General features: G+C 42.6%; 1 protein-coding gene across 2 annotated transcripts in view; it reads right to left on the minus strand.

Annotated features, from left to right (window-relative positions):
• The window catches only part of C5 (complement C5), a 71,541-nt gene extending 52,326 nt beyond the window's left edge, over positions 1-19,215 (minus strand). Inside the window, exons 1-8 of one of the 2 annotated variants that reach the window (XM_053374005.1) lie at positions 18,875-19,214; positions 13,847-14,039; positions 12,771-12,939; positions 11,509-11,579; positions 10,333-10,424; positions 4,509-4,591; positions 3,099-3,189; positions 2,021-2,126 (exon numbers count right to left, since the gene is read on the minus strand). In XM_053374005.1, the coding sequence (XP_053229980.1) occupies positions 2,021-2,126; positions 3,099-3,189; positions 4,509-4,591; positions 10,333-10,424; positions 11,509-11,579; positions 12,771-12,939; positions 13,847-14,039; positions 18,875-18,939 (870 nt within the window). In that variant the 5' untranslated portion in view covers positions 18,940-19,214. Of the gene's footprint in view, positions 1-2,020; positions 2,127-3,098; positions 3,190-4,508; positions 4,592-10,332; positions 10,425-11,508; positions 11,580-12,770; positions 12,940-13,846; positions 14,040-18,874 lie in introns of both variants that reach the window. The other variant, XM_053374006.1, reaches the window with a different exon arrangement.
• Positions 19,216-23,480: the final 4,265 nt, after the last annotated feature.

Consider the following 23,480-nt stretch of genomic DNA (forward strand, 5'->3'; position numbering starts at 1 on the left):
AAGGCAGGGAGCCCAGCAGCAGCTGGCACCAGAGCTAGTGACAGGCAGAGCCAACAAATTATAGTTTTGTCCCCATCTACGTCCCTGCTGAGTCCTGCAAGGGCAACTTTGAACCTAAAGAGGAGGAAGCTGAGAGGCAGTGCCACCCCTTGGACTGCTTGTCAGTAAGAAGCCAGACTGAGACTGGTGAAGTGCCCCACTCGCCCTGATGGATGAGTTTGCATCTGTCTGTTTCAAGAGAGCGCACCTCTGGAGATGAAGTCAAACTGCACAGTGACCTCTCCAGGATGCTAGCCTGGGCAGTGTACAGTCCTACCTCGCGTTACAGACGCTTCAGGTCCCGTTTTTTCAGGTTATGGACATGCCAAAACCCGGACGTACTGGAACGGGTCACTTCCGGGTTTTGACAGCCGTGCATGCACAGAAGTGCTAAATTGTGCTTTGTGCATGCGCAGAAGAGCTAAATGGCAGTTTGCGCATGCACAGAAGAGCCAAATCGCAATCCGCGCATGCACAGACGCAGCTCTGCGGGTTGCGAACACTGCTGGTTGCGAAAATGCATCCCGCATGGATCATGTTAGCAACCCGAATGTCCACTGTATATAGAACTCCTAGGCTGCTCAGATAACAAGACTCCCCTCTCAGCCTCATCCTACATCAAGAGTGAAATTTATCCTTTACTTTTGAAGCATGGATGTAGGAAAAGCTCAAGTTCAAGCAGGCAAAATATACTGGTGAGCTGTCTACTGTGAACTTCTCATATGTGTTAGAATCGGTAGCTTTTCCATGCACACATGCAGAAGTGGCAACCAGAAAATGACAACAACAACAAAAATCCCCTCACACAGTTTCATGTTCGCTATAGGGAAATTCAAGTGCACTTCCATCATTCACAGCTGACAGCAAACCAGAACTATGTTTGCTCAAACAAAGTGCATTTCTGTAAACCACCCTGTGATCTCTGATGGAGGGTAGTATTGAAATTTACATAATGATGATGATGATGATGATGATGCACCTGGCACAACAAATCCAGAGTTTTTGCTGGGAAATGCACTGAAAGGCATAGGATGAATGAATAATTAGCAGGAAGATGTTTAAATGCTACACAAGCAAATCAGAACAAAAGCGCAATGAAGTCCAAATATCACCGAACCACCACGTAAACTTTGTGCAAGCAAATCAGGATGGATGCTCAATAAATAGGTCCTCTGGGAGAGCCCTAAAATGTGCTCTTTCAGGTTTAAAAATGAAAAGCATTGACTGAATACAAATATTAATTATTATAGATTTGGGGACACACACCCCAAATCCTAGAAATTAATAAATGGTAGGATTTTGATTATTTGGAATGTTGAAGTGAAACTTGCAGGCCAGTGGGAAAATACAGGCTAAGCTTTCTTTCCAAGCCAGGGCCTCACCTGGGATCGAGGCATTAAAATGACGAAATGTCATGTTAGCCCATCTGAGAGCCTGAGCGTGGGAAGGCAGGGGTTGCCGTGGTGACAGGATGTGGGTTCACAGTGACAGGAAGAGTCTTTTAGAACAAGGTGTGCTAGGAAGAAGATGGGGAAGAAGAAAGACTGGAAGAGATGCCTTTGACTCCACGGCTGCACTGCTGTAGGAGACAAGCCTTGCTTGAAAGGACCATGCTGTAAGATCTGGACTTTTTAATAAACTGCTGGTCCGAATGTGTTTTGTTTTGTTTTAAAATGTTACATGGTCCTGCTAGCGTACGGCTTACTTTCATGGAAAATCAACAAGGCATCAACTGATGTGGCCTGGCTTCTCAAGCCAAGATAAAACCGTTCTGTGATGAGGTACTGTCTGCTCAATTTCAGTCCAAAGTAGCCTGTGGTTTGTTCATGTTTTCCTTATACCCTTGATAGTACTAGTTTAAAATTGGAATGCTGACACTCAGTAACTGTCAGGGTAAACCTGGAGACAGATCTAAACCTCAGAAGCTACACTGGGAACTGTGACAGGAGGCCTGATGTAATTATTTTTGATCCAATCTTACCTCAATGCGTTGCAATGCTCTGGGAAGCATCTTTTTTTCAGCTCCTTGAATTATTCCAAAACGGACATAAACTTGAGCATTAGCCAATCTCTTGTTGTAAAAATATCTTGAAAATAACAGCAAAGTAGAAGTATTATTATTATCACTACTATTACTATTGCTGCTACTACTACTACTACTACTACTATTATTATTATTTCAATTTAGTACCCACCCTTTATCATAACACCACAGGGTGAGATACTACAATTTAAAAGACAATATTAAAAACAGTTCAAAACAAAACCACTCCACCAGTTATTGACACTGTTTCACAGAAAACTATGAGCTAAACTTATAGCAGTAACTGATTTATTTCAGACAAGAAGGGTTTTGTTGCTTTGTTTAAAAAATGTATCACAATGAGGTAAAGAATTAAATTTCAGAAGCGCTGGGTTCTGTCACATTAGTCCTACTTGGAGTAGGCCCACTGAAATTAACTGGAAGAGTAATTTAGGTTGATTAATTTCAGTGGGTCTACTCTGAGTAGAACTTAGTTAGATTAACATGTATTTTGAGCTATAATTTTAGCTTCAATATATGTTTTAACGATTCATTATAGTTCTATTTTGGGGGTTTGTAAGCTCTTTAACTTTGATTTTTATTGACAATTTTAATGTATATTTTATATTGTATGTAAACCGCTAAGAGGTTTTATGTTGTATCCATTGCTAGTCCTATTCTAAAAGGACCCACTGAAATTAATGCTCGTTACTAACTTAGATCTAGAAATTTCAATGTGTCCATTCAAAGTAGAAGTTAGATGAACATAACCTTTTATTTACAATTACGTGGTATATACCGGTACATTTTGTTAGATAAACAACTTCAACCAATTATAGCAGAAAACAAGAGTACAAACAATTAAGAGGAAGAAAACCATGTTTTACATTCCAGAATCCACTACAGCTTTGCAGAGGATACAAAACAATACTCTCACATTGCAAATCCCGCCCCCCTCCCCATTAAAAATAATTGCTTTTAAAAAGCAAACCCAAAGACAAAGAAGAAGGATGCAATATGCACAAGCGCGCCTTACCTCGCTTTAATAATGATCCTGAATTGTTCAAATTGCTGAGAGCTTATAAAATTCTTTTCTGGTTCTATCATGACAGAGAAGCTTGGCAATGCTTGAAATGTGAAGTGGAAGAAAGCTCAGTTAAACCCTTTTACTTTTAAGTACTGTATAAAAGAGATCAAATCTATTTCTGCAGAACATTCACTGCTTAGGGCTAGCACCTGTTTTCACCAGCCTTCCTTCCAGAGTTTGGAGGCATGTGCTTAGACCAGCTCCTTGCTTAAGAGCAGGAAAGGGGGAGAAATTTGATTCAGTTCAAATTTAGAAGCAAACTTGCCTGATTCTCACTTTTTGAAACAATATGTGAACTGAAGCACAATCACCCTTCAAAAACTGGCACTACTCTGAATTTTGCAACACAGTTCTCAAATTAAGTAATGCATACAAAGATGCATATATTAGGGTAAAGTATGCATATTAATGCAGTCATTAGTGAACATAACATACAAAAATACGGGAAGCTGCTTTTCAAATATCTGGATATCAGGCAAATCTGCTTATAAAAATGTGCATATTAGGAGAGATAGCACCCAGTGGGTGCTATCATGTCCTAATGGGTGCTATCATGTCCTCTCTCAGTTCTCTCCATGCTAATAACCAGCTGGAAGTTTTCCTTGCATAATTGTAGAACATGCTTCCAATGAGCTTATTATTAATTAGATTTCTTACTCACCCAGGGCTGGTTACAGCAATTAAAAAATACATAATGAAAACAGTTTGAAACACATTATAGTCAAGGGGATAAGGTGGGTGCTAATCTATATATTTGTATATCTATACGGTGTTAAAGGCCAGGGTGAAGATGTCTGACTTCAGCAAAAAACAGAAACTACATAACAAGGGTGCCAAATACACCTCTGTGGGGAGGGAATTCTATGCCTTAGGGGCTGTCACAGAGAAGGCCCTATTTTGGGCCACCAACCTCCATACTTCTGAGGGCAGCAGAACTACCAAGATGGCTCCCTCTGCTGATCTTAACACCTGAGAGGGATTGTAAGGTAGGACGTTATCTCTCAGATATTTGGGGCACAAGTCATTTAGTACTTTAAACAGATAATTAGGTATGGTAGCCCTCAACTGCCTAACCATTCATGAAATTAATCCACTGATGAAATTCATTAAATTTATATCCCACTCTTCCCGCCCCCGCCCCCCGCCAAAGGAGCCTAGGGCAGCAAACCATGAGCAACAAAACAATACAATTAAAAACAAAACAAAACATTTACAAACATCTAAGGATATCTAAAAACAGTTAACAAATAAATATGTCCATCTTACTCATTACCAGTTCAAAGAATATTATAATATACCTCCCCCAAAAAGAGAATTAGTGAATTGGCTTTATAGTATCTATATAAATATCCACATTACCATATTCTTTAACTTGAAACCCTGTTTTGGCAGAGGTTGTGAAATCCTTTTGATACTTGGCTTTTATTGTCCAATAACCAAATCTATGGGGAAAAAGAGAATTTTTTTAAAAAAAAAGTGGGGAAAGGGAGCCTTAAAGCCACACACTGAACTTCTTGGCTGAGCAGGAATTTGGACCCAGTTTCCCTGGTCAAGCCTCTAACCACTAAAGTTGTGCCCATGGGCTAGGCTAGAGCATCTTTTTCTTTTTCTTTTCCTTTTCCTTTTTGCAGAAAAGTGTCCTCTGTGCTGTTTTAGACTTCAACACCTTTTTTTCTGTATTTTAGTTCCTCCTCCTCTGCAAAACTGCACAGACAGAGGGTGACCTACAGAAACGAAGATGTTAATTTCGCTTTATTTCCTTTCAGTAACGTTTTACAAATGTTTGTGGTTTCAGATCGGTTCCAAGAAATTGGGGGAATTGTTACTGTGAAGTTCCTTCCAGGCTTGCCTCTAAGCAAATAGCTTTACAAAGTTTTACCAAGCAGAGCTCTGCTGCGCGTGTAGTAGCCAGTGTGCTTCTCCTGCCATGCCCCTATGTGCCAAAACTCCAACAAACTATATGTTCCCCTGTCTTGTGGCAAAATCCCAACTCCATTCCCTATTATATTTGAAGGCAAACCACTGCTTAATGCAGCAAGAAGTGACAGAAAGTAGACAAGGAAGGTGAAATAGAGAAAAAGAGAGAGGGGGGGACTATATTCTCAAAACAGAATGACTAGCTGACTGGCAAGATGTTAATTTTGCTTAATTCCCTTCCAGTATTGTTTGAGGTTACAAATAGCTTGCAATTGATTGGGCTGAACACTATGCAACTGTGATGTTTCAAGCTGGTTTGTATCAAACCAATTAGCATTACAAAGCTCAACTATGGCATGTAATATGCAATATTTTTCTTATAGTTGTAAATTATAGTGCTTTTGTTTTTTGCTTTTTCTATTGAATAAACCGCTGTTAACTGTGTGTGCCATTGTAATGGATTGCTTTGAAGTCGTTTCTGCACCAAGTAATTTTTAGCCTCCAATTCCCCCCCCCCAACCCATCCCGTATTTTGCCTGACCTGTCCTTTATTTTGCCCAACCAAAAGTGGCAACCCTACCATGGACCCTACGACGCCCTTGTCATACCCTTCAACATTTCTCTGATGAAAATAGGGAAGTCCTACCATACCCTTCAACATTTCTCTGATTAAAATTAGGACAGCCTAAGGAAAAGCAGGGCATTCTGGGATCAAATCAGAAACTGGGATGATGGCTTCTGTAAATCCATGACTGTCCCTGAAAAATAGGAATACTTGGAGGGTCTGCCTTGAGGTCTTCACCTTGCACTCACAAAACCTGATTCACCACACACTGAGAGACACAGCTCCTTTGAGATGGTGAAAGTTATTTTTTTTTAATCCTTTGAAATTTACACAGAGCTTAAGAAGGAAATTAGAAGGGTGACTCTCTTGCCCACTTCCTCTTTCAACTCTGTGTGCTTTTCAGCACTGGGATTAATTCTACAGGACCTGGCTTGTGCATTGATTGCTTGGAAAATGTAGTCTGTGTGCACGCATTTCATTTCTTTTTGTTTTGGGGAAGGGCAATGGCAGGCAGAATGGGGGAGCAAAAGGTTTGCCAGGGGGGTGGCACCCACACCACTCGCTCCAAAATCTAAATGTGCTGTGGGACCTAAAAACCTCAGCAACCCTGATCTAGTCACCGAACCACATTGGTGTTGTTAAGTGTGAGAGAGTTCTTGGGAGACCCCAATCCCCTCTCAAAGCTGGGAACAGATTGATAGTTAAATCACTCTGAGTATTGTAGCTGTTTGATGGGGATAGCGGTCTCAGCACCCTGAATAAACTACAGTTCCCAGGATTGTGTGAGGGGAGGTAATGACTGTGTCATGTGCTTTGAAACTGCTTTAAATGTATAGATGGGGTCTGTGAGTGTTAGTAGCTCTCTTTTGGAAATTGTGCCCATTCATACCCGCCAACATTTCTCCGATGAAAATAGGGACATCCCATTCCAGAATAATAATTTTACTATTTATACCCCGCACATTTTACTGGGTTGCCCCAGCCACTCTGGGCAGCTTCCAACATATATAAAAGAATAACAAAACATTAAACTTTTTTTAAAAAAAAAACCTCCCTATACAGGATTGCCTTCAGACGGCTCAGGGGTCAGATAACTCCATACCCTCCAACATTTCTCCAATGAAAATAGGGACATCCTAAGGAAAAGCGGGACATTCCGGGATCAAGTCAGAAACCAGGACAGCTTCTCTAAATCAGGGACGTCCCTGGAAAATAGGGACACTTGGGAGGGTCTGCACAATGAAGCTTACAACAATTCTATGATTCTATGACTGCAGTCAGTCAAGTCTGAGCCACCACACTGAAACAGTGCAATGTAGCATGCGACTAGAGAGGGCTGGCGGACAGCATTAAAAAAACAGAGCTGTCATCTTTTCCTTAAGGAAGAAACCAGTTATGTTGCTCCTTGCTTTCAAACACCAAATGAGTTTCCAGCACCCCCTAGAGGGCTAAAGGGAAACATGTTTTGCACCCTTTCAAATACAGTGGTACCTCAGGTTACATACGCTTCAGGTTACATATGCTTCAGGTTACAGACTCCTCTAACCCAGAAATAGTACTTCGAGTTAAGAACTTTGCTTCAGGATGAGAACAGAAATCGTGCTCTGGTGGCGCGGCGGCAGCAGGAGGCCCATTACCTAAAGTGGTGCTTCAGGTTAAGAACAGTTTCAGGTTAAGAACAGACCTCCAGAACGAATTAAGTACTTAACCCGAGGTACCACTGTACATTGAGAGTGCTGCACATCCCCTTTATTGTATCTTTAAGGGATTTTGTAAGGGCCGAACAAGATGTGATGTGATGTTAACTGCACAGGTGACATTAAAATGCATGGTTTAAAAAAAAAATCTAAAAAGCAATCAAGGTGGAGCTGGAGTTCCAGGAAGACCACAGTGGTCAGGGAAGAAGAATCAAAGTACAGTGGTACCTCAGGTTAAGTACTTAATTCGTTCCAGAGGTCCGTACTTAACCTGAAACTGTTCTTAACCTGAAGCACCACTTTAGCTAATGGGGCTTCCTGCTGCCACTGTGCCACTGCTGCACGATTTCTGTTCTCATCCTGAAGCAAAGTTCTTAACCTGAAGCACTATTTCTGGGTTAGCAGAGTCTGTAACCTGAAGCGTATGTAACCTGAAGCATATGTAACCTGAGGTACCACTGTATTTTCCTCACAGCTGTAGTTCCAACCAGAGTCCCTCCCCTTAAAACTTTTCTGTGGGACTGGTAGGGTGGAAAGCAGGTGGAAAGGGGGGGGGCAAAAGTAGGTATTGCTAGAGCCAATGTGTCAACTAATTCTAGTTTTGTCTCCATCCTCCTCCATGTGGAATTCCTCAAGGGATAACACTAAGGAGGAGGGAGCTGACAGACAATGCTGTTCTCTGGATTGGTTGACAGTAAAGCGAGATGAGCGCCACAACCCCAGAGTTGTCCGCGACTGGACCTAACGGTCAGGGGTCCCTTTACCTTTACTTTTAAGGTAAACAGGTAAGGCAGGGTAAGGGCAGGTAGACTGATGTTCCCATTCCCCTAATGGAACAATCTCCACTGAAGCTGCTATTTATGCATTGTTAAACTATGGAACTTGTAGTAAGGGCCACCAAACAAGATGGCTTCTAAAAAGAATTAAACGAATTCATAAGAGGAGAGGCCTATCAGTGGCGACTAGCCATGATAGCTATGCTCTCAGTGGTTTTCAACTAGTGTGTTGTAGCACCCTGGGGCACCTTGAATGATGGTCAGGTGTGCTGCGAGCAACACGGATCTCCATCCCTCTTTCCTTCCCTCCCTCCTCTGATGCCCTCTTGCTTCTCTGTCTCCCAGAGGCTTACAGTGGCTCTAGCAACAAGCTCCCCAGGCACATGGTGCCTCTGGGGCTGGTCAGGGGGTGCTGGTTGCCAGGAGCTGAGGTGGCCTCAGAATAAAGTGGGTCAGTGTGAGGAGGCACCTCTCTTTGGGGCAGGGGGCATGGCTCAGAGACCAGGAGCAGCTGTGGGAGCTGCCCGGAAGACTGGCAAGAAGAAGGGAGGAGGCTGAGGGAACACTCCCCAAGGGAGGGTGTTCAAAAAGGAATGAGGGGGTGCCAGCTCTGCAGGCAAGGGGTGACATAACAGGGCATCTGAGGCTCGTGCATGTTTCCCCATATGGTGCGTCACAGAAAAAATGTAGCTGGTCAAGGGAGCCATGGACTCAAAAAGGTTGGAAACCTCTGCTCTGTAAACACCACAGCTGAAGGCAGCAGGGCTTCTGAATACCATTTCTTGAAACCAGAGGAGGGGAAAGTGTTCTTGTGCTTGGGTCCTGCTTCCTGGTTTCCCCATAGGCACCTGGTTTACCATTGAGAGAACAGGACACTGGACAGAAGCCCCTTGCAGTGCAAAGAATGGCTCAGGGGAGATTTTGCTGGGACTTTGTTGGGAGAAATGGTCCATCTCCCCTGCCCCACAATTGCATTTCCACTGTTGCTCATCACCACACCACAAGCGGATTTTTATAGCCAGGAAACTAAATTTATTCAGCCTATACCACAGAGAAGCCTAGCAGCAGACGTCATGGTGGGGCTGAAGTTCTTATCTAACACAGAGGCAGATTTAGGGAAGAGCTCCTGTTGCTTGGTCCCTGCTCCTGCCAACCTAGCAGTTCGAAAGAACGGCAAAGTGTAAGTAGATAAATAGGTACCACTCTGGCGGGAAGCTAAACGGCGTTTCCGTGCGCTGCTCTGGTTCGCCAAAAGTGGCTTAGTCATCCTGGCCACATGACCCGGAAGCTGTACACCGGCTCCCTCGGCCAATAAAGCGAGATGAGCGCCGCAACCCCAGAGTTGGCCACGACTGGTCCTAATGGTCAGGGGGTGGTTACCTTTAACCAGTTCTGCCTCCCTGGGTACAGAGCCTGGGGGTGGGTGGGTACTACAACTATGATGTAGTGAATTGAGCAGAATGCAAGAGGCAATGGAACATCGAATTCTGGACTTGCAGAGGGTGCTGCTGAGATTTGAAAGACCAAAGTCCACCCCTGCCTGACAGTCCAGCAGGTGGATCACTGTCTCTTACTGGGAGCCCTTGAAGGCAGCCTTGTATCAGGATGTTGTTAATGTTTGATGTTTTACTATGTTTTATATATGCTGTAAGCTGCCCCGAGTGGCTGGGGAAACTGAGCCAGATGGGCGGCGTATAAATAATAAAATTATTAATCATAATAATTTTGGGATGGGATGGAGTAAGGCAGTCAGGAGGGTTTTAGGGTGCAGAAGTATCAACAGGAGTGCTGGATGGGCTCAGCCATCGTGTTTGCACCATGCTGAGCTTGTCACCACCTTACCCCTCACCCTCCCAGAAATGAGCAGCAACTCACCTGTCAGGTGGTCAGATAAGTGCCTCTGCCCCATCATATCAACCACTAGTGGAGACAAGCCTTCTTCCTTTCCCTTCCACTCAATATTTGATCTCCAGTTTTGAGAGGTTTTATCTAATGAATGGATTTGTAAAATGATACTGAAACCCCCATCCCCCTCCACCATGTCAAGGCTCCAAAATTATTTGACAGTAGTGACAAATATTCGCTGCACCATGGGATAAGTCCTGATCAATCCACTATATTCAGGCTATATTAAAAAGATTTTAAAGCTGACTGAGCACACATCCCTCATACTAAATAAAGGAAAGGTTTCATTCAACCCATAACATTTAAAATATGAACAGATCTACTTAGGATATGGTGGGATTTTGAAGTCAGGGAAAGATAAAATCCCAGTGACGTCCTCTTCTTCGATAATATCCACTTCTACTCCATCAGGATCCTTTACAGAAAATAAAAACAGCTTTTACAGCTATGGCGCAATGTTAATTATCCAAATGAGTAAGATAGCATATATGTCTTAGGATAATCAAGTACAGAAATCCACAAAGGATGTATGCTCTTTTGAATCTTTTTACCAATTTTTTAAATGAATTATCTCCAACTTAGGATATTTTTGAACTGGACGAGGCTATCACACCCACACCATATGTTTAAACTACCTGTAATGAACTTTAAAACACATGGCTTCCCACAAAGGAATCTGGGAACTGTAACTTACCTATTACAAGAGCTGCAGCTCCCAGCACCCTTAACAAACTACAGTTCCCAAGATGCTTTGGGGTGAGCCATGTGCTTTCAATGCAAGGTGTGACTGTAATGAAGCAACGAAAGAGCACAATTATATTCCATGAAGAGCTTGAGCATTCCCCTAGCTGCTCAGTGAAAGCTGCTAATTCAAGGTCTTGATGGAAATGATTATTCCAGGCCACATAAGGACACCTGGTGTTCCTTACTATTCCTGGTGCTCCTTGACTGCTTTGAACGGCAAAGTGTGGCAGTGTGTGTACTTTGGAACTCCCTGCCTATTGAAATCAAGCAGGCACCTTCCCCATACACTTGTTGGTGCCTGCTAAAATCACTCCCATACTCCACATGGCATAATGATGAAGCTGAGCCCCGCCTCAATTCGAAACAGAAGAATTTTTCACATGCACACAGGATAATGTGAGGAAAGAATTTTTCACATGCACTATGGCATAACTGCTTGTTTTCTAATTGCTTGTAACAATCAAACACCTACATATATGCTTTAGAGTTCAATATGAGTCAATAAACTCCTTTGACTAGTCAAGTAATTAGTTCCATAATACAATATTAATAAAAGCTTACAAATACTTCAAGAGAACTGGTTTTACCATCTTCTTCTTCTTTTTCATCTTTTCTCATCTGCCCCTTTTAAAAATAAGCTGCCTAGCTCCTTAATAAATCTCATAAGCACAAGTGCACAAAAGCTAATTTCACACTGCAAAAATTAATATTTTTTGACACGGCACAAAATGTGTCTAGCTGCATGTTAGACTCACCACAAATGTTAAGGTGGCAGATCTTCGTGCTGGCTTCAGTTCTTCATTCAAAGAATAGACCCTGACCTTCACTGTAATGTAAAAATGCTTATTTAACTTACTTTATTTATAAGGAAATCTTTCCCTCACTTTCAGTCCCATTAGGGCCTCCCAAGGCAGCTACCGACAAAATCATAAGCACAAGAAAACCATCAACCAATAGCAAAAGAAACACACACAGCCACAGCAGCAGTGCAATGGCAATCAACAGCAACCAATGTTAACTATAATTAATCACCAGACAGATTACACTCATGGCATTTTCGGGGGGTGGGGAGTCAGGGTGCACACTTAGGTATCACCTAAGTAGCAGGACGTCACCATGCATAAACTTTGCATTTCTGTGTGTGGATTCTATTTTTTTATTTATATCTTGCCTTACTCCCAAGATGAGATTCAAGACAACTTCCAAAATTTAAAAACATCAATTAAAGAAAGAAAGAAAGAAAGTTAAATGCAATCGTTAAAATACATCAAAACACATTTAGAACCAGCAATTATCTCAATAGGAAGGTTTTAGCCTGCTGGTGGAAGGCTAATAAGGAGGAAATGGCCACAATATGGGACTGTTAGCAGACCTTGTAGCTTGGATGAATTATATTGGAATAATCACTTGCAGTTTCTGGAGTTCAAAGGATATATTCATGTTGGAACGACTTACAGGATGAGAGGAGATGCAAGAGAGAAAGTAGCTGACATCTTGTCTCAATAAGTTGGAAAAAACAACAAAATAGCTAAGCTTGTAGGAGTGGAGTTAACTTTGACAGAGATCATTGGCTAGATCACTGGACAAACAGTGTCTTGTGTGAAAACAAAAAAAAAAAATTTCCTTCCAGTAGCACCTTAAAGACCAACTTGGTCTTTAAGGTGCTACTGGAAGGAAAAAAAATTTTTGTTTTGACTATGGCAGACCAACACGGCTACCTATCTGTAACAGTGTCTTGTGTGGTTTAAAGTAACACATGCAGTAACTACAAACTCAAGAGAAGGAAATTTACAGTATTTGCTTTTCTGCAACAGAGACCTACTACTACTGCACTATTATTGTGCTATTGTGTCAATGACGCATAGCAGAGCACACACAAGAAGTTTGGAAGACCACAAGTTGAATTATTAATTGATTCAGTGCTATAGGTTAAAAATGTTTGGGACTTTTAAATAAAACAAGATCAGGATAATGTGAATTGCCACCAAGTGTTTAGCAAAAGGAAAGCTGACTTTACCTGACTGATCCGGGGTGTAAACAGGTTTGTCAGTCTGAATAAAGAGAAAACCATTCTCATATGTAATAGGCATTTTCTTCTCTCTTGTAAAGTGTGGAGAAATGGCTTCCAAATACACATGCCCAATTGAATTCTTTTGGTCTCTGCTTGACAAATCTTTTGGCTGAATCTAGAAATGTGATAGAGAATAGTTTTAAAAACATGCATGCCAGAGTAACCCATTGGAGGAAAACAGTGACAGATAGCATTTTGTGGTTGCAAGGGTATTGCCCTGCATATGTTAAGTCATGATTTATTTATTTAAACATTTTAAAATGTTTTTGGGCAAAGCCTTCACACGAACATAAAGAAACTATATTAAATACACATGCAAGCACATGTAATCAAAAATACAAACAAAAAATAATCAAAAGAGTATAAGAGAGCTAGTATGGACTTATGATTAGGTTGATGTACTAGGTGTTAAATAGTGGGTAGACATAGCAGACGACACAGCGATTTCTGCAAAGCAGCTCTTTATTTGTAAGCTGGAACAGAACTGAACAGCAAACAGCTCAGCCGGCCTGCTTTTATAGGCAGCCGGCTGTCAACATTGTAGCAACAACAACCCAGGGTTTCCCCGCCTAAAATAACTGACATGGACCTGAGTGAAAACTATATACACGATACTCCTGGTGGCCAGGGTGAGAACTTCAATACATAACACCAGGACCTAGGAGACCAGGGTTCAAATTCCCACTCAACTATGAATCTATGGGATGGGCCACCCCTGCAATGGTGGGCATGACCAGAGGCAAAAGTGGATGGAGCAATGGATGTATTTTTGTACAGTAGGTGACTTTCTATACACAAATAACCCTTCTTTGTCCTCCAACCAGGCAAGCAAGAGGCATTATTAGAGTTCAAAGGCACATTCAAGCCAGACAAAAACGCTTTAAAGTACAAAGCAGGGCCAGTGGTGGGTAAGGTCTGTGGTGAGTTCTGAAGGCCACATAGAGAGGCCTGGAGGGCCTGAAGTTCCCCAACATTGTTATAAACCAAGCACATACATGTATCAGAAATGCTGTACTACATACCGTTAAGGTTACAGCTCCTTGAAACTTATTGGCAGGTGTTAACTGAACACGACCAGAGGCAAAAGTAGTTTGCTTATCTGGGAAGCTTTTCACAGATATTGTGACTGGAAACTCTTGTTCATATCCAAAGGCTTGAATCACCACCATCTCAGAGGCCCCAACGCGTAACATTTTGGGTGAAGAAACGACATAACTGTAAGAGAAAGGGGCATCATTTTTTATTTTATTTTTATGGATTCCAAGGAAAGCTAATAAAGTACTGTCTGAAAAATGGGGGTGGGGTAGGTTTATTAAGTACTTAAATGACAGTCAACAGCAGGGGGCCCATGTACTCAGTTTATATAAGGATAAACTGTGCTCAGTTGCCATATGTAAAACAAACTGACCAAATCCTATAAAAACACCTTCTTTTTGCTCAGAACTTCCTCTTCCTGTTCTTCTCCAGGCAGGTAATACTTCACCACATCCTTGTGAATACCCCTCAAGCACTTTTTTCTTCTTCTGCATCTATTAGTTACTGAATTGGGGTAGGTAAGAACTTCTGGCTCCCCTAGAGAAACCCGAACTGACTGTGGTGACTTTAGAGCAAGCAGGGCACAGGCCTTCCATCCCAAATGCTGCCAGCCACCACTGCTAATAGAGGAGCAGTTATGCAGGCAAGTTGAAAAGGTGCAATCCTAGTTATAGGTATTCACTTCTGCACTGAGTTTATTCACATCTCACTTTATAGCAGCTGAGAAAATACTCTCAAAATAAAACCACGCTCACAGCTGCTACAGGAAATCTGCTCCACGACTGAGCTATTTAAGGTGGCTCAGGTTGTACCTTCCCAACCGCTATTCTGATCCTAAACAACAAAGGACATTAGGCTGGATCCATAGCAAGGAGATCATTGTAAAGGTTCTTCAGGGATGGCACGCCAACCCTAAGCTGTAGCTCAGAAGAGAGGGCAGACTGCCACTTAGGGCTCATCCAGACTGCCTTTTGTGCTGGGCTTTAAAGCTCTGTATCCAAGCTTCCCCGCTTTCCCCAGGCGAAACTGTGTTTTACTGCTGAATGGTGAAATGTGAGTTTTCCTGGGGAAAGTTGCAGGACAAAAGAAAAACCACTGAGACACAGACCTGTGCCTGGGAAAAGTGGTGCGAAAGGAAGTGATCAGTGGTGCTGAGTTGCCCCCTAGAGTTGCCATGCCTGCACAACATGATAGTGAACCACCTCTCTTTATCTTTAATGTTTCTTATCTCTCTGTTCTCTCCCCGTTCCTTCCTTTCTTTTTTCCTTTTGTTTTCTTTTCCCCTTTCTCTCTCTCCACTCATGTCTTTTCAATTCTATCTGTTCTAGATATTATTTTATTGTATTGTGAAAACTTTAATAAAAATAATTACGAAAAAAGAAAGGAAAGCACATTTTTAAACTTACCAAACATGTAGTCTTTTTTTTCTATGCTAGGGGAATAGGGAACCTTTGGAACTCAATTTGAAGTGCATATTTTAAAGGTCTTACAGCCTATATTTCCATACTTTGCTTTGCTGCATATTTTGTGATTTCAAATCTCTGCTGGGGTTCTCTCACCAAAATGTACTTGCACCAAACTTGAATATCCACAACCAGAAAGAAATATTGGAAATAAGGTGCCCCATATCCTTAAGTGCTGCAGGCTTTGCAGAGCTGAATTCCTGCCCAAAATCACATGGCCATTGTTTCCATGAGGGTTGTCAGATAAGTCAGCATATTGCAATCAGCATATCGTCTTCCTGATCTTACCCTGGCTGGCTGGCTGCCACTGTGTATCTGACCTTATCCTCTTTATTATTCTTTCTTACCTGGCTTTTGGCATGAAAGGAGCCCTCAAGGTGAATTACACAAATCACGTAAACAACACCGTCAGCCCATAATCATTTAAATAAATAAGACAAACAGAACCAGTCTGACAGCAATATTAAAATGTCACAGGTGGATCGAAAGAGTATCTGAAAACACAGCTGAAAATACAAGTGACATAGAGTCCTGTGCAGGTTTCCCCTGCCTGAGGTTGGTTAAAAGGAAGAGGAACATAACTGTGAAGGCTGACTGAAGCAACTCCCCCCCACCCACCCAAAGAAAGGAGAACATATTGTGCAGATGGGTTCTTAACTATTTTCTCTCCAGCTACTGTTTTTCCCAGCCCCAGATGTGGTAGAGATGGGGAACTTCAGGCCTTAGGGATGGATGTGGCCCCTCCAGACCACTCTATCTGGCCCTTGCGACACTATCCAGGTCACGCTTTCTCCCTAGGCCATCACTGGCATTGCTCCATGCATTTAATTGACTTCAGCTGCAACAATGCCTTTGTGGTTCAGTATGCACCATACCTTTAAAAGCACATACACCCCCCCAAAAAAAAAGAATCCTGTGAACCGTTGTTTGTTATGGGTGCAGGAAACTGTAGCTTTGAAGGGGGTAAAGTACACTTCCTATGGGGTTTTTCGGGGGGGCGGTGCTTTAAAGATATGGCGTTGGCACAGCCTAGTTTGCTTGCTTGCGTGAAGATCTGAGTTTCGTCTTGCTGGGATGTAGCCTGGAATGTAGGGAGGGATTGAATCACCCCCTGGAGAATCAGGGTTGTGGTCTGAAGCTGCTCTTGGATTCCAGCTGCCACTCAATTCTCAAATTGCTTCTGCAGTTAAGAGTGCTTATGCCCAGGGTCAGTTGTCCATACTCCTGTGAACTCCCACTTGGACTATGTGGTGCTGCCCTTAAAGATGGTCCAGAGACTGCAGCTACTGCAGAATGCAGATGCTAGATTGATAAGTGGAGCAGCCTTATGGGACCACGTGACACTGTCCTGAATGCACTGCACTGGCTGCGCATGAGCTACCAGGCACAATGCAAGGTGTTAGTTAAAGGTAAAGGTACCCCTGACCATTACATCCAGTCGTGGACGACTCTGGGGTTGTGCGCTCATCTTACTCTATAGGCTGAGGGAGCTGGCATTTGTCCGCAGACAGCTTCCGGGTCATGTGGCCAGCATGACTAAGCCACTTCTGGCGAACCAGAGCAGCGCATGGAAATGCCGTTTACCTTCCTGCCGGAGTGGTACCTATTTATCTACTTGCACTTTGACGTGCTTTCGAACTACTAGGTGGGCAGGAGCTGGGAGCAAGCAATGGGAGCTCTAAAACCCTAATTGGCTTGGGACCCAAATACTTAAAAGGGTGACTTCCCCTCTACCAACTATCTCAAATCCTACAATTCGCAGGTATGGCCTTATTGGTTGGCCCTGATCCCTGACAGGCCTTTTCTGGTAGGCCCTGATCCCTGACAGGCCTTTTCTGTGGTGGCCCCCCCATTTGTAGACTGCTCTCCCTGATGAGGTGCATCTGTCTCTGTTATGTACTGAAGTTCTCACCCTGGGCCAGCAGGGGGATACTGTAGATAGTTTTCACTCAGGTCCACGTCAGTTATTTTAGGCGGGAAACCCTGGGTTGTTGTTGCTACAATGTTGATAGCTGGCTGCCTATAAAAGCAGGCCGGCTGAGCTGTTTGCTGTTCAGTTTCTGTAGCAGCTTACAAAATAAAGAGCTGCTTTGGAGAAATCGCTGTGTCGTCTGCTATGTTCGCCCACAACTTAACAGTCTCCATCATTAATAACTTTCAGGAGGAGTTTGAAAACATTGCTGTTCACCCAGGGAATTGCAAACCAAATAATCCTGATCCTGGCAACCCTGGAAACACTATTTCGGAGAATGTTTGTTACTGTAAACTGCTTTTAGATGTTTTAAATTATAATTGTTTTTAAAATGTTTTAACTGTTTTAAAATATTTCTGTCTTTGTTTTAAGTTGTGTATGTGTTTGCCAGCCTGGCTTCTTTTGGGAGGAAGGGTAGAATACAAATTAATTAATAATTAAATAAAACAAACAAGCAATAGTATAAACATAAGCATTGCATATATTACTCCATCCACTTTTCTGCCTCTGACACCCAGAAGGTTGCTCATCAGGATATGTGGCCCTGTGTGGGGAAAAGGATTCTCCACTTCTGGAAAAAAAACAAGACCCTATAGTTGTTCCCTTGCTGGGAGGGGAAGGATCTTGAGAGGGAGAGGGAGGTCTGATGAGAAAGCAGCTGAAGAGAAAACAAGCAAGAAGTAAACTACCCAGGACTCAGAACTGCGTATAATTTGAGCGTCACATCTCCAAATGCCTTTTTGTACCATGACAGGCTAGTTGGTGGGCATATTTGGGCAAGGAGCTCAGGCATAAGGGTGCTACCACTCAAAAGGTGCTGCTTACCTGAGGCAGGGTCTCAGGTTATGGCAGCAGCAGCAGCGGAGACTAGTCCATAAGAACAAATGGGGTACCGCCACACTACCTTCAGCCTGTTCTCAGCCAGCCCCCATTTGCCTGCCTTGTTGCTTTCAACCATTGGCTCTGACCACCTAAAGGTAAAGGCAAAGGGACCCCTGACCATTAGGTCCAGTCGTGACCGACTCTGGGGTTGCAGTGCTCATCTCGCTTTATTGGCCGAGGGAGCCGGCGTACAGCTTCTGGGTCATGTGGCCAGCATGACTAAGCCGCTTCTGGCGAACCAGAGCAGTGCACGGAAATGCCGTTTACCTTCCCACTAGAGTGGTACCTATTTATCTACTTGCACTTTGACATGCTTTCGAACTGCTAGGTGGGCAGGAGCAGGGACCGAGCAACTGGAGCTCACCCTGTTGTGGGGATTCGAACCGCCAACTTTCTGATCAGCAAGTCCTAGGCTCTGTGGTTTAACCCACAGCGCCTCCCGCGTCTGACCACCTACTGTTGGCCTTATACTATCAGTACAAAGCTATGGAAGAAGAGGCTTTTTGAAGTGCAAAGGGTCCATATTACCTAAGGCTTCCAAAATCAAAAGCACCACTTTTGCATCAGCAATAGTAAATGGAATCCAGCAATACTCTTGGAGAATTCTTTGCAATCTTGTCATAGTTAGCAACCCGACAGCCCCATTCTGCATCTGCCCCATTTTAACACAACAACAGACACAAGCAACCCTTACTTACGTTTGCTCCTGAGTCAAACCTCTTCCACAAAAGGCCAGAAATAAGAAAATACCAAGAAGATTCATGTTTGCCCTGAGCAGCTGAGACTGATGGGGAGACAAGCCTTTTGGTGTTCTGGTTGCCTGCAAGTCTGTAAATGGAATTTGCTAGCAAAATTTCTCTAAGTTAATCATTCATCAGATCTCTGGTATCTGAAGAGGATTTTCATTTCATCACAGAAAAATTCCCCTTCTCTATTCCAGAAAAAAAATTAAGTTGGCTGGGTCAAACAGGAGCACCTAATTCGGAGATTTCATTTCTGTATGTCTTTAATCTTGTGCATACAGAGGAAGATATTGTCAAGGGAGACACTCCTTCCTCCCCAGAGAATACAAACCTTTTAGGAAGTAATGCAAGACCTTCCTCTTTTGAAAGGTTTGCAGAGATTGGCTGGAACATGATGCTTCATTTTGGTTTATCTTTTCTATGTCTAGCTTGATGTTGAGGCAACAGCGTTTTTTAAAAGTTATAAAATATGTCTCAGGATAAACTCACTGTATAAATAAAGATAAATAAAGATTACACAATTATTGAACTGTCTAATAGTTGACAACTGTGTTTTTTTAAAGTTAGAAAATATGTCTCAGGATAAACTCACTGTATAAATAAAGATTACACAATTATTGAACTGTCTAATAGTACCACACTAGACATATGTTTTTAAAAACACTAAACATGTTTTTTTAAAACAACAACACAGTTGCTTAACATCTTTTATTCATTGTTATTTTATGTATATGCCTTTTTAGAATTTGCTTGTTTATTTAAAACTAGGAAAGCCACTTTGATAACCTCCTTATTTCATTTCTCAATCCATCAAAAGGAGAAGTGGGGCTTTAAGCCTGCAGATCAAATGCAGCCCTCCACACTTACCGGTAGCTATCAGGCCCCTGGAACTGTTTCCAGCCACAACCACTTTCATCAGGCCATATCACCTCACCACACCCTGTTCCAGACCCTTCTTAATTGCTTTTGCCTGGCTGGAATGTGTCTTTGAAGTGTCATTATGCCTCTTACTTGACTGTATGCTGGTGAGTATGTGTAGAAACTTCTGGCTTCAGCATGGCTGGAAAATACCCTACCATATAAAGATAAGAATCATATCCATTGTTCTGCTCGCTTTTACATCTAGCCTCATCCACTTTTGTTTCCGATCTCATTCAGCACTGACATGTACATATCCAGAAGGTTGCCTGCAGTGAGAGAATGTGGCCTCTGGGATTAAAAAGATTCCTTAAAGGTAAAGGTAAAGGAGCCCCTGACCATTAGGTCTAGTCGCGGATGACTCTGGGGTTGCGGCGCTCATCTCACTTTACTGGGAGAGGGAGCCAGCATACAGCTTCCAGGTCATGTGGCCAGCATGACTAAGCTGCTTCTGGCAAACCAGAGCAGCACACGGAAATGCCGTTTACCTTCCCGCCAGAGAGGTACCTATTTATCTACTTGCACTTTGATATGCTTTCGAACTGCTACGTTAGCAGGAGCAGGGGCCGAACAACGGGAGCTCACCCCGTCGCAGGGATTTGGACCGCCAACCTTCTAATCGGCAAGCCCTAGGCTCTGTGGTGTAACCAACAGTGCCACCCGCGTCCAAAAAGATTCCTTTGTTTAGTCGTTTAGTCGTGTCCAACTCTTCGTGACCCCATGGACCAGAGCACGCCAGGCACTCCTGTCTTCCACTGCCTCCCGCAGTTTGATCCAAAAAAGATTCCTTACTATTGCCTATATATTGATGCTGGAACCTTACTTCCAGTAAAACCTAGAGCCATTATTGCCACACTGTGTGCAGTATCTAGGACACACTAACATGCCAGGCTGTGTACACACCATACAGTTAGAGCATGTGATTCCCCCTAAAGAATCCTGGGAACTGTAGTTTGTTAAGGATGCTGGGAATGGTAACTCCATGAGAGGTAAAGTGCAGTTCCCAGGATTCTTTGGGGGAGCCATGTGCTTTAAACGTATGTTGTCTGAGCATCTAAATAAAGCTTGTGAATAAACTCTGGAGTGAGTTTTTGTTTGAAAGAACCATGGACTGTGATATGAGCTGAACAGAGGGACCCTTTCCCTTAATTCTAAGATCATATGGCCATACCCACCCACTCCAGCAGCAATTTTGCACTTGCCTTCATTTTGTGGACGTTAGACTTTTAGTGTAAGAACAAAGTTGGTATTGTAAGCTTGCTGTCTTCCGCTTTTTTAAATATAGTATAACTGTGTAGACATGTGCCTCTGTAGATGTCTGTCTTTGATTTGTGCACGCTAAGTGGAATGTCCTAGGAAAACAGATGTTATGCAAGATTTTGCAAGTTTAAACAAATACTTTAACCAACATTTACAGGAAAGACTGTTTGCAAAAGAAATCATTGACCAATGAAATCATACCCCTACCCTTCACACTTAGCAGGAGGTCACTCCTCCCTCCCATGTGAAAAGTAAGAAAGTTATCCCTTGTCATGTGCAAAGAGGGGAGTCATCCTAGCTTTCTTGGGGCTCCCTCACAGGTTAGAAAAATATTATGTGGAAGAAAGAAAATCCAAACACATGGGACACCATACTCAGGAATGGGAGATCTATTGTAAACAATACTGTATTTGATAATATACTGCTACAAAATGCAACAAAATGTTGCAGCATGGAACCACCACAAAAATTTGTTGTGTGAAATCCTTCAGGCCCATTTTCAGCATACTGCATTCCAGAAACCAGAGGTAGCTTGTGAGGTAAGCAAAAACAGTGGCATCCTCCCACCAGCAGCACTGCTGCACACAATACGGATCTCCTTCACTGTTGTTGTGATTATCGCCCTGTTGTTCGATATAGTCTAAGTGTAGGCTCTGAAAGGCCTTTAAAAAAAAATTAACCTCAAGCTTCTTTATTTATTAATTTTTATTGAATTTTACAAGAAAAGAAAAAGAAACAAAAAACAATACATAATACTGTAAACACATTTATATACATGTTTTCCAAAATGCAAACTAAAAAAGAAAATACTTTTCATAACCAATAATATTACCAAATTCATGCCTAAAACATTACAATATATAAATCTTAGTTAAAATATTATAAAAGGCCTTCATGTGGCAACCACATTGCTGAAGTTAAACAGGTCTCAGCCTGCTCAGTGCCTAGATGGAGTAGCCTGATGTATGCACCCTTGTAAGTAATAAATAATAACTGTATATGCTTACTTACAAATCAGTATTATCACAGAACCTAATTACTTGTTACAGCAATTAATTTCTGTTGCTGATCATTAATGCATAGATTAAAAAATAGGGAACCCTCTCCACATGAGCCAACCTGGACCCTGCAATCATCCATCTGAGGCCCTTCTTCATCTGCCCCATAGGAAGTTCAGAGTGTGAAAGCACAAGATCTGGCCTTTTCAGTGGTGGGCCCTTTCCAGTGAGGCACACTTGGTGCCGTCTTAATCCGTCTTTAGGCACCAGGTAAATACTTTTATTTTCCCATGGCCCTTAACTTTGGCCCATAATTTGAAGGGTAGCATGGTTCTGCCTTTGTTCGGCATAGCTATGTTTTTTTATATTTTTATGGGATGTTTTTACTGGCTTTAAAGGAAATGTAGTAGTGTACTGAATTTCAGGACATTTTAGAATTTCCAACATCTCCTCTCTTGCCCATCCTTTAGCCTTTCACTATAAATTAGACCCTTAGGCACCACCCCTTCCTTCAGAATGAGTATTTATAGTTCATCACAAGCTGAACATGAGATTGCAGAGTGATGAGACTGCAAAAAAAGACAAATGTGATTTTTAAGTTGCATGAACAGCTACATAGTTGGCCTAAGACTTATAAAGCCCCATATGACTTAGGTCCAAGCTATCTGAAATACCATATTCCCTCACATGTGTTGTTTCAGGGGGGAAATAGGTAAATAATAATAATAATTTATATGCTGCTCATCTAACTGGGTTGCCTCAGCCACGCTGGGCTACTTCCGACAAATTAAAACACAGTAAGACATCAAACATTAAAAACTAATGTGTTATATATAATCAAATATCGAGAGAGAGAACATGTTCTGTACAACACTTTTCCCAAACAGAGGGTCTGCATTTTGCAAGCAGCCTTCGGCGGCTTCGCCCCTTATACGTGTGTTGAAATAAATAGGTAAAGGTAAAGGACCCCTGACAGTTAAGTCCAGTCGCGAACAACTCTGGGGTTGCGGCACTCATCTCGCTTTATTGCCACAGCGCCACCCGCGTGTTGAAATAAATACAAATAAACAAAACAACAGTGCCAGCCTGTATACAAGCCTCCTCTGAGGTAACTCCTATTGAGTTAAATGGGGCTTACTCCAAAGTAAGTGGATCCAACATTGCAGCCCCATTTAACTCAACAAGACTCGCCTCTAGAGGGGGCTAGTTAGTTATAAGAGCCATAGTAAGAGACGCGGAAACAGTAGGCGGGGACATTGACAATAAAAGGCGGGAAAGCGCCCAACGACCTAAATCTGGACGAAGAACAGTTAAAAAGAGACAGCGAGGGGGGCGGGGCGTGTCACTGCGGGAAGCCCCGCCCCCGCGCTCCAACCCTCTCTCTC

The sequence above is a fragment of the Podarcis raffonei genome, chromosome Z (assembly GCF_027172205.1).
Source record: "Podarcis raffonei isolate rPodRaf1 chromosome Z, rPodRaf1.pri, whole genome shotgun sequence".
Taxonomy (NCBI): domain Eukaryota; kingdom Metazoa; phylum Chordata; class Lepidosauria; order Squamata; family Lacertidae; genus Podarcis; species Podarcis raffonei.